Source organism: Syngnathus scovelli, chromosome 19 (assembly GCF_024217435.2).
Source record: "Syngnathus scovelli strain Florida chromosome 19, RoL_Ssco_1.2, whole genome shotgun sequence".
Classification (NCBI taxonomy): domain Eukaryota; kingdom Metazoa; phylum Chordata; class Actinopteri; order Syngnathiformes; family Syngnathidae; genus Syngnathus; species Syngnathus scovelli.
Window position 1 is genome coordinate 5,366,365 of NC_090865.1, and position 8,976 is coordinate 5,375,340.

Genomic DNA, 8,976 nt, shown 5'->3' on the forward strand with positions numbered 1-8,976 from the left:
CAAGTATAAATCTTAACAATACAAACACATTGAACTAAGAATTAAATTACTCACCCTTTTGATAGTAAAGTGATGTTAACCAGGCTATTGGGGAACCTAAAATGGTAAGAGGAACATAAGTCACTAATTTGCAGTAACGATTTTAACATTTTGGTCATGTGAGTGTAAATAAAAGTTAAATCAATGTATGATAAAAGTAAGATAAAGTTTAAATACTCACCCTATGATGATGCAGGCCACAAAACTTGGGTATGTTTTTCCTCAACTGTGTTGTGCATCATCACTACAGAGAACAACTATTTAAAAGCCATTTTGAACAATTTTGATGAAGTGGAAACATTTTTTTTTTGCTGACACTGAAATAAATGGTCTTTGTTTGACTTTTTTTTCTCAGGTTGCATGTAAGGAAAAAGGGGCGTGTCAACAGGATACGGCGTTAACAGTCACTTTTATTGCATGTGGGCTTTTGATGAAATCATAGCCAATGGTTAGCATAGCAACCGTGCTGTAATTGGCACTTAAAAGCATGCGAGTTGCTTTAAAATGGAGCATAATGATTTTTAAGACCCACTCTGTGCAGGTTTACCCCCCCCCCCCCCCCCCCTAAAGATAATAAACCACCAAAGTGCAGCATTCCCTGCAGGGATTCATGATTGTGGCCACATGAGGAACGTCAATCCCATTTTTTTTTTCCTGTTGCTTTCTCTCACGGTGAAAATTCCTGACCCGTTACTTTTCTAAATTATACGTGTGCCTTTGGTTTTCAAAAGTGGAAGTTGTGCCGTGCAGTCAACAAGAAAAAAAACAACAACCCAAAAATAAATCAAAGTATTCCCGAATAAATGTGAAGACTAAAGTCAGGTTTCTCTGTTTGGGCAAAAAGATGCTTGTGACATTTATTCCTGATATAACAACAACATACAGTCTTTAAAACAAACCATCTTGTGATGGATTTGGTGGAAACGAGAGTCCTGCCTCAGTACCAGTAGGTGGGCCCGTGCCTCCTGTCCTCCTGAATGCCCATCTTCTCCATCACCTCCTCCTCCAGGGTCTTCAGAGAGGGCGTGTAGGTCTTCTCCAGCGTGTCCTCTACGCTGGTGTCCTTGGGACCATCTGAAGCAAACACCAAAATTGAGAAAATAGCAATATAATAAAATCAATTATTTCCTCACCTTTCCACTGCTCAGGGACAATCCCATCCCGTCGCTCCACTACCGGCTTGGGGATGATACGACCGGTCCGAAGCGACACTCGCACTCGCTCGCCCTCTTCTGTGAACCTCCACTCCACCTCAGTCGGCTTCCTGGAAAAGGGAGTGTGGGGGAGGGCGGTAGAAGCTTTTGATTTAGTTCCAAAGTAAATCAGTTTCAAAGAGTGAACTATTTAATGCGAGAGTGAGAGACACATTACAGTCAACGGAATTACTATGAGACATCTGTGGGAATAAAACTTTAAAATAAAGCGTAGTGACAAACTTCCCAGTGCACAGCTGCCATTCAAGCATTGTAGTGAGTGCAAACGTATGTGGTGGTACCTGTCGGAGGGGTCAACGAGTTCAACGTCCCGGAGCAGGATGGGAGCTTCACTAGTGATGTAGCTCCCACGGTAATCGCCTGTTTTCCCGATGTATCTGTAATGCTTCGATACAATCAACAAATTGATCAATGTTTTAAAATATTTCTTATTTGCAGTTTGCAGATGAGCATTATATGGCTATAAAAAAACAAATCCAAGCTTACTGTGTTTAGACCTTCCAATATGACCCAGTTTCTGCGTCTGATGACTTGGATGACTTTCCCTTGTTTGCCTTTGTCCTTCCCGGACAGAATCTCTACCTGAAGGACGTCACCAGACGAAATATTTCATGACAAACATAAAAATATTTTTTTAGCGGCATAAGTAAAGCTGATTAGCAATAAAAAGCAATTAAAATGGGAGCCATAGATAACATAAACGAGCCATTTTAACACGACTGCAACTCTGATTAATACTGAGTAGTTTGTGCTCACCGTGTCTCCTCGGAGGACCCACCAGTCTTGGTCGGCGATAGGCTCGACGAACACCTTGTTCCGCCTCTTGCCCGGTGGATTGCGACGCTTTGCAGCCACGGTCCACGGCCTGTTAGTACCGTAGCGGTAGTCCTTGGGAACCACCGCCCGGGCGGCCATGGATAGCAACGCCGTCAGCCTCATGATGCCGATCGGCAGCTCAGGAGAGGAACTGAGGAATGGATGGAGTTAGCCGAGATTCCAAAGGGAGAACGCTAACGTGAAGGTAAATTGCGAATTAACGTCATCTGTGTGTGTAAGAGTATCTATTTGCATTCGTGTAGGCTCAAAAATGTGAGAAACCAACATTAAACCAAACAAGTTTACGACGCTTACCTTCTTCTCAATGTCACGCTGCGTGGAGTGACATAAGGCAGCAGCGCCACCTTTTGGACTGGAAGGTCATGTCTGCTACGCATGCGCAGTGCCCAAACGGCGTATGGCGAAGCAATAATTTTGGCGTTATTGCTAATGATCCAATCTACGATGCGCCGACTGAAGTTCGAACATTTGATGGATCTTAAAATAAAATTGCAACATGTTACAGATCACATTTAATTATACAAGACGGAACTAAAACAAGACTCTTTATAGTAAACATGTTTATTAAATGGACCAGCGGCTACAATATTAAACTAAGTGCAGCATATTAAAATAATGGAGAAAATGAAAGCAACAATTATTCAATTACACTCAGAACAAATCAATTTGCCATGTACTTTAAGTATCAGAATGAAAAACAACGTGATGTGTGTCAAGGTCTCATAATGACAACATTATATACACATTTTTATCTATTTTTAGTTGTTCTTATATTTCATTGACTTCCGCTGGGCACGTTACGGGGGCAAGTTGTGAACCAACGACAATGTCATATACTGAACAAAAAAATAAATAAAACACTCCTTGTTTAAAACATTACAACGTTGTTCAACATAAGACTTGTACATAAGTACAGTGGTGGTGGTATAAAATGCAAGACTCAAATTCCAGTTAAGCAATTTTGAAGATCAATATATTTTTTTTTTTCCAGATGCCTCACTACAAAAACAAACACTTGCAAGCACATACCGTATTTCTGCAAATTGGTGGCCAAGTTGAGGAATTCAATTAACTGCATTTGTGGCTATTACAACTTATACCCAGTGAAAGGATATTTTAAAGCTACATAAAAAGAACGAGGCAAGTTTTAGCACTGCCGTTTTGGTTGATTAGAGTATGAACGGAGATAACTACAGTCAACCGGGTCACTAGTTAAGGAAATACGATACATGTGAAAGATGCGAAAAAACGTCACAGTGGTTAAACGCAATGCAGTCCAATGTTCACAATTACAGCAACACTTTATTTTGTCCTAATCATATTTAATGTCAAGATGAACTTGAAGAGTGTCAATGTTTGAAATAGTTTGACTGGGTTACACGCTAACATGGCAGAGCATGCGGGAATGTCTTTCTGCTTCCGAATATGACGGCGGTAAACGATCCTCAGAAGTAGTAACATAATTAACGCTTAAATTGTTGCTCTGAGACAGGGTCTAAATATATATATAAATTTAATTTATATATAATATATTCAATACACAATCAGATGTTAAATTATTCACACGTGGGCACCCTCAATGAGCACAACATCACCAAAAAGCAACCAAATACCATACAAGAGCATGTTGAATGGCAGGGTTTCCCAAAAAAACAAAATGGATGCCAACCGCCGTGACGTATTCATGTTTTATTTGAAGTGAGAATTGACGTTTTGTTGTAAATGCACATCTCCTGTGTCTATATACATTTGGATGTGGACGTGATGTTTGCCTACGGGTACTTTGGGGAAACCCCAGGGACGTAAACGGGATTACAAACTGAAATATCCGCATTTGAATGTAAGCGGCGGATGCAAAACAACCAGCAGCGAAACATTTAAATTTAAAGCTGAAAGCATGAGTGATTTTTTTTCCTTTTACCATGTACAATATCACAATAGCCATAATCAGAGACCTTAAATGAGAGTATTTTCATATCTTGAGTTACCCTTTTTGCTTGACGTCGTTTCTTTGACACCTGGCGTTCACGCTGCGTAATTACTTAATTGCACTTGGAAATAAAAAATATGTACACACCAAAATCCCCATTTATAAACGAGCCCCAAACAGCTCCATTGGTTTTGATATCCGATTGTTATTGTAACTATTGGGATATATGATATCCCAATTTGACAAATAAACATTTGTTTGTCTATTCATACAAACCCCTTTTTTGTTTTTTTTTTGTTGTTGAAAATATTAATTGAACTTGTGAAATCTGACTTCTTGCACGTCATGGCGTCCACGCTTCTATTCCAGATGAGAAGCATCTTACCGGGGTTCTTTTTTTGTGGGCTGACGTTAAGCACTCTCTGTCACAACCTGCAGTGGTGGGAAAAGAAAAAAAAGGTTAAATTGAAAATCTGATCCTTTGTCCTCTAAAATGTTTCCTAGGCTTCCATTAGAGCGGGGATTTGGCGCCACCGTGTGTCATGTTAGGGCATTTCAGAAATGGCGACTTTTTGCAAATCAAGTAGGATAAATTTAAAAATAAACGCAAATGTGTGAACTTGTGAATGCACAAGTGCGAAGATGAGGAATGCGAACATAAAGGAACTTCCTAATCCAACCAAGAAAGTTGTGGTGATTTCCAAGCCTTTCGAGTGTAGCGGTGGTATTCCCTCAACTTGCCTTATCTGCCGTTTGCTTTCCCGGCGCCGCGGCGTTGTCCTCGGACGCTTTGGGCGCAGCCACGTCATTGACCTTGCCCTCCATCTTCGCGTTGTCTCCGTCGGAGGCACCCTCGGCGTCCTTCGGCCGCTTGGGCGACACCTGACAAGAGGCCGGACAGACTGGATAATAATACCAAAGTTTACCATGAATTTGGAACTAGTTAGCAGAAAACAGCTCATTTTCAGTTCGGATTGCGATTGGTGGCTGACATTGCTGTGCTCAGTAATTGCCGATTATTTTACCAATGTTAGAAATAGGTATGTGCGAGACTTTCACCTCAGCCGACTCGTCCACCTTGCGCTTGTTTCCCCCTCTGTCGTTCTTCTCGTCAATGACCAGGGCGCCCTCGTCCTCGTCACTGCTCCCCTCCGCGTCGGCTTTCTCCGAGCCGGCGGCTTCTTCGGACGCGTCGTCCTTCTTTGATGACTGCGAGAGTATTTGCGCAAGGTTTGTAAAATATTTCGCTTCAGCCGAGTGCAGAAGAGCGGCGTCTCACCTTGTAGCCTTCGTGCGTGACGGTGGGGTTGTTCTCAATCTCCCAGAGGCCCTCGGCGAAGCCTTTCCTCTTGTTGGCCTTTCCGAACCTCTCTTTGCATTCGTCGTATGGGAACAAGTCCTTCGCCCCGAGGGATGCCCTGAAAGACCAAACGTTTACGTAAAACCTCCTGCTATGTCACAGCAAAACCTCTCAACACCGGTTGTTGTTTCTCCATTGTGTGTCTCTCATAAAAATCATCTGGTGTAGTCATAAAATTCTTTATATTTTCCTGAAATAGTCGGCAAGAACAAAAAGTTACTGCTGTTACTTACGTCTCGTGTGTCCCAAAAAAGAACACCTGGTACTTATTGGAGGGAGACTTCACTGCTCGCTCTGGGAACTCATCAATCTGAAAACAGAGGAGCAGATGTTCTCCTTAAATGTTACAAAATGGAACAAGTAGTTATTTGGAAAAAAATGGCATGCCCTGTTAGGAATGTGCCACATGTTGATTACATTTATTAACAACTTGTGGGCATACATTTCAGTGCTCCTGTAATTTTTTTTATCATGGTTTGCATCTGATAACCCAAATGCTTACACGAGTACTTTAATGTTGATCATAATTATGTTGTTAAAGATAGCAAAGTATTTTTATGCAAAGTGTTTGAGCACCACTAATCTACACAAATGCCACCAGCATTTGACTTTGATCCCATAGAATTGGAGCCACGACCCACAGGTTGGAGAACCCCAATGTTTGCATGGCAGCAATACAAAGATTCAACGTGTTTGTAGAGTAGTTGGTGTTTAACTCATTTGACGTATTCTCCCAACGGCTTGTTATATTACGCAGACATTAGTTAAGTGGCATTTGAAATGACTAAAAGCAGAAAACGTAGCGATAATTGTCATTTCAAATGGCTCGTAGACATACGCTTGTGTACGCTAGCAAGGGAGCTAGTTAACCAATAAGCGCGGTAGGCTAACACGCAAGCTAGCAGGCCTCTCATCCAAACAAGCGCCGTTTCAATGAAAAAATAAAAAGCCTGGCATATTCCGCAATGGTGCCTGTGGAATGGCGCTTACCCTGGCGGGCCAGTGCGGGTAGCCCTTCATTTTGGCGAAGACCAGGTCTCCTGGTTTGTACTCCCGCTGCCTGTCGGGCCTCGGCATGTTTTTTTCCCGCAAAAATCGGCGTCGAGACGTCGTCGTCAGAGCGGCGAAAAGGGCACTCGGAACAGGATTATACACTACACCTGAACCCGGCGTCGGTTTTTTTGTAAAGAAATCAACGGCGAGAACGAAGCAGTTTTTTTTTTCGGCGCGAAATGAGCGACTACGCGACCTTTGACGTTTTTTACCCCTATATCGTAATCGCTATGTTGTTGTTTTTTTAATAGCGTCGCCCAATCCGTTGTCGTTGGTTCTCAATGGCCAGAGTTTGAAATTGAATCCCGCTTTTCCCTCCAACGGACGCGCCTCCACCGAGCAGATAGGGACGAGGTTGCTTTTCACACGCCGTCCGTTAGGGGGCGCAAGCGCTACGTTTGCTAAATGGGCGAGATGAAGAAACGAATGACGTCATTATCCTGCGACTTTAAGTGGGAAGACTAAAAACAACACATTTCGTTTTGTTGACTCCGAATCCAAAGAAAAAAAACATGACCGTGTGTAACTTTTTTCTCCAAGGCCGTTGTCGTTACGGTGATAAATGTTGGAACGAGCACCCGAGAGGAGGTGGTGGAGGATATAATAACTATAATCGCTCGTCGGGTCCGCAGCACCCCCGAGGAGGTGGAGGTACAGTACTGAACTCAAGGCAAACTATTTAAAGACGAGGCTCTTATGATAAATATTTAGTTAAGAGTCCAATTAGTGTGTTTAGGTAAAGGCATCAGATAAGCGCAATGTTGATTTTTTTTTTTTTTTTTTTGGCGTGTGTATGTTTCAGGGTATGGCAACAAGGTTTGGGTGAATCCCTCTCAGCAGAAAGGAGGCTTCAACCAGCAACAGCACTCCAACCTGAGGAATCACAGGGGCGATACAGGACAGGACGTGAAGAGCTCCGATTTTAGTTTCTCTTCCCAAAACAGATTTTCGGCACTCGGCAACAATAACAACTTTGAGAGAGAACGAAGGGGAGGAGGGGGAAGAGAAGCAACGGTAACTGGTGAAGAAGACGATGAACAGAAACTGTGAGTCTGCATTTTGTGAAGTGTTTTTTTTTTATTTGACATTTTGGCCTAATACAGCAATTCCATACGTGTTCTTTTCCTGATCATTTAGGGAGATCATTCAGAGTGATATGAAGGCTTGGGAGAGCTCGGGCCAGTGGGGCTTCTCCTGTTATGGTAGCTTCAAGACACAATTATCTGGTTGGTATCAAATACATCATCTTTTTTTGAAGAAAAAATATCATTTATAACTTATCTGGGTTTCTCCCCTTTGTAGGTTTTGCTGATCTATCTCCAGAAGAGCTTCGGCTGGAATATTATTCTACTAAAGCGTCAGGAGACATGCAGAGTTATGTAAGTGTAGTATTTTTGTATTTAAAGTAACTTGCCCTGTCTATTTCAAGTATTTATATATACGCTGGGGTTCTCCCGATCCATTTCTTTTAGGTGAGTGGTGTCAATCTGTTGCTCAGTCAGTGGAGAAACAGAATCCAGGAGCTCCTGCGAATGAATCCAGTCACTCGTGCAGCTTTGGTGAGACACACAACCCTTGAGCATATTTTTTTACACAAATATGGTGTCTTTAAAGGCTCATAATGTAAGCCTAGGTACCACTGTAAAGACATGGGAAGTTTTGATTTTTAAAAAAAAAAATTTATTGCAGCTTGCAGAACTAAAAAATCCGTCACATCAGGCATCATCAAGTGGCTTTGGCTCAACAGCTTCCGGATTTGGGTCATCTTCATTTGGTTTGGGTAGCACAGGTAATTGCTTCTTCAAATCTTTTTAATTAAAAAAATCCAAGAAACCCACCCAGTGTGCTATTTTTATTTATTAAGGATTTGGAGCAGCACCAGTCCAAGCAAGCAGCACTTTCAATTTTGCTGCTCCAGCAGGTGGATTTGGCTCCTCACCAGCACCAACATCTAAGCCAACTTTTGGCAGCGCCATCTCAGCCCCAACTGGTTTTGGTTCCCCCTCCTCGTCGTCTGCTTTTGGTTCAAGCGCTCCTTCGGCCGCATCGTTCTCCTTCGCTTCTCCTTCCAGCAACCAGCCGGCGGCTTCATCTTCAGGATTTGGCTCGGCCGCAGGCTTCAGCTTCTCCTCCACTGCCACCAATAACAACAAAAGCTCATTTGGAAGCGGTTTTGGGTCCGAGGCACCTGCGGGAAGTTTATTCGGACAATCGAGTTCCTCCACAAGCGCCTCTGAAGGTGCCTCGGACATGTTGTTCTCCCCCAAGAGCGAACTGAGCCCCGAAGAGCTGGATCAGTTTAAAGCGCAGAGGTTTACTCTTGGACATATTCCCTTGAAGCCTCCTCCTGCTGAAATGCTCCGGGTTTAATTTAAAGCTTCAAATTATTTTATGATCACACCCAAATAAAAAAGCATTTATCTGTTTTCCCGCATTTCGAAAATGATTCATTTTGCATTATGCAAATTATGTGCACGTCGGCCCGCCCCTTGTTGATTGAAACAGCTGAGTGGATTAAGAGTAAAAGTTTGTTGAAAAACTTT

At 42.6% G+C, this 8,976-nt stretch overlaps 3 protein-coding genes across 3 annotated transcripts; 1 reads left to right on the forward strand and 2 right to left on the reverse strand.

The window, feature by feature from the left end:
• Positions 1-862: 862 nt before the first annotated feature.
• mrpl24 (mitochondrial ribosomal protein L24) lies at positions 863-2,546 on the reverse strand. Its single transcript, XM_049751592.1, has 6 exons — positions 2,385-2,546; positions 2,010-2,220; positions 1,740-1,835; positions 1,535-1,638; positions 1,173-1,303; positions 863-1,113 (listed from the first exon to the last, which is right to left on the reverse strand). Exons 1-6 carry the CDS (start codon positions 2,465-2,467, stop codon positions 977-979), a joined length of 762 nt encoding a protein of 253 aa, XP_049607549.1. The 5' UTR covers positions 2,468-2,546; the 3' UTR covers positions 863-976.
• Positions 2,547-2,635: 89 nt separating this feature from the next.
• Positions 2,636-6,771, reverse strand: hdgfl3 (HDGF like 3). The gene is made up of 6 exons (XM_049751604.2): positions 6,371-6,771; positions 5,614-5,690; positions 5,300-5,438; positions 5,080-5,229; positions 4,762-4,902; positions 2,636-4,452 (listed from the first exon to the last, which is right to left on the reverse strand). The coding sequence occupies exons 1-6, from the start codon at positions 6,455-6,457 to the stop codon at positions 4,432-4,434; spliced, it is 615 nt and encodes a 204-aa protein (XP_049607561.1). The 5' UTR covers positions 6,458-6,771; the 3' UTR covers positions 2,636-4,431.
• A 25-nt stretch (positions 6,772-6,796) lies between these two features.
• nup42 (nucleoporin 42) lies at positions 6,797-8,867 on the forward strand. The gene is made up of 7 exons (XM_049751486.2): positions 6,797-7,084; positions 7,236-7,479; positions 7,571-7,659; positions 7,736-7,812; positions 7,906-7,992; positions 8,123-8,222; positions 8,298-8,867. The coding sequence occupies exons 1-7, from the start codon at positions 6,946-6,948 to the stop codon at positions 8,801-8,803; spliced, it is 1,242 nt and encodes a 413-aa protein (XP_049607443.1). The 5' UTR covers positions 6,797-6,945; the 3' UTR covers positions 8,804-8,867.
• The last annotated feature ends 109 nt before the right edge of the window (positions 8,868-8,976 follow it).

Excerpts from the sequence above, each read along its gene's own strand:
- mrpl24 (XM_049751592.1), bottom strand. The coding sequence starts at position 2,467 with ATGCGTAGCAGACATGACCTTCCAGTCCAAAAGGTGGCGCTGCTGCCT. Across the intron at positions 2,221-2,384 it reads AGCGTGACATTGAGAAGAAG|TTCCTCTCCTGAGCTGCCGA; the intron begins GTAAGCGTCGTA and ends TCCATTCCTCAG. Across the intron at positions 1,836-2,009 it reads GGGTCCTCCGAGGAGACACG|GTAGAGATTCTGTCCGGGAA; the intron begins GTGAGCACAAAC and ends GACGTCCTTCAG.
- hdgfl3 (XM_049751604.2), bottom strand. The coding sequence starts at position 6,457 with ATGCCGAGGCCCGACAGGCAGCGGGAGTACAAACCAGGAGACCTGGTC. Across the intron at positions 5,230-5,299 it reads TCACGCACGAAGGCTACAAG|TCATCAAAGAAGGACGACGC; the intron begins GTGAGACGCCGC and ends ATACTCTCGCAG. Across the intron at positions 4,903-5,079 it reads AGGTGGACGAGTCGGCTGAG|GTGTCGCCCAAGCGGCCGAA; the intron begins GTGAAAGTCTCG and ends GCCTCTTGTCAG.
- nup42 (XM_049751486.2), top strand. The coding sequence starts at position 6,946 with ATGACCGTGTGTAACTTTTTTCTCCAAGGCCGTTGTCGTTACGGTGAT. Across the intron at positions 7,480-7,570 it reads GAAGACGATGAACAGAAACT|GGAGATCATTCAGAGTGATA; the intron begins GTGAGTCTGCAT and ends CTGATCATTTAG. Across the intron at positions 7,993-8,122 it reads CAGTCACTCGTGCAGCTTTG|CTTGCAGAACTAAAAAATCC; the intron begins GTGAGACACACA and ends AATTTATTGCAG.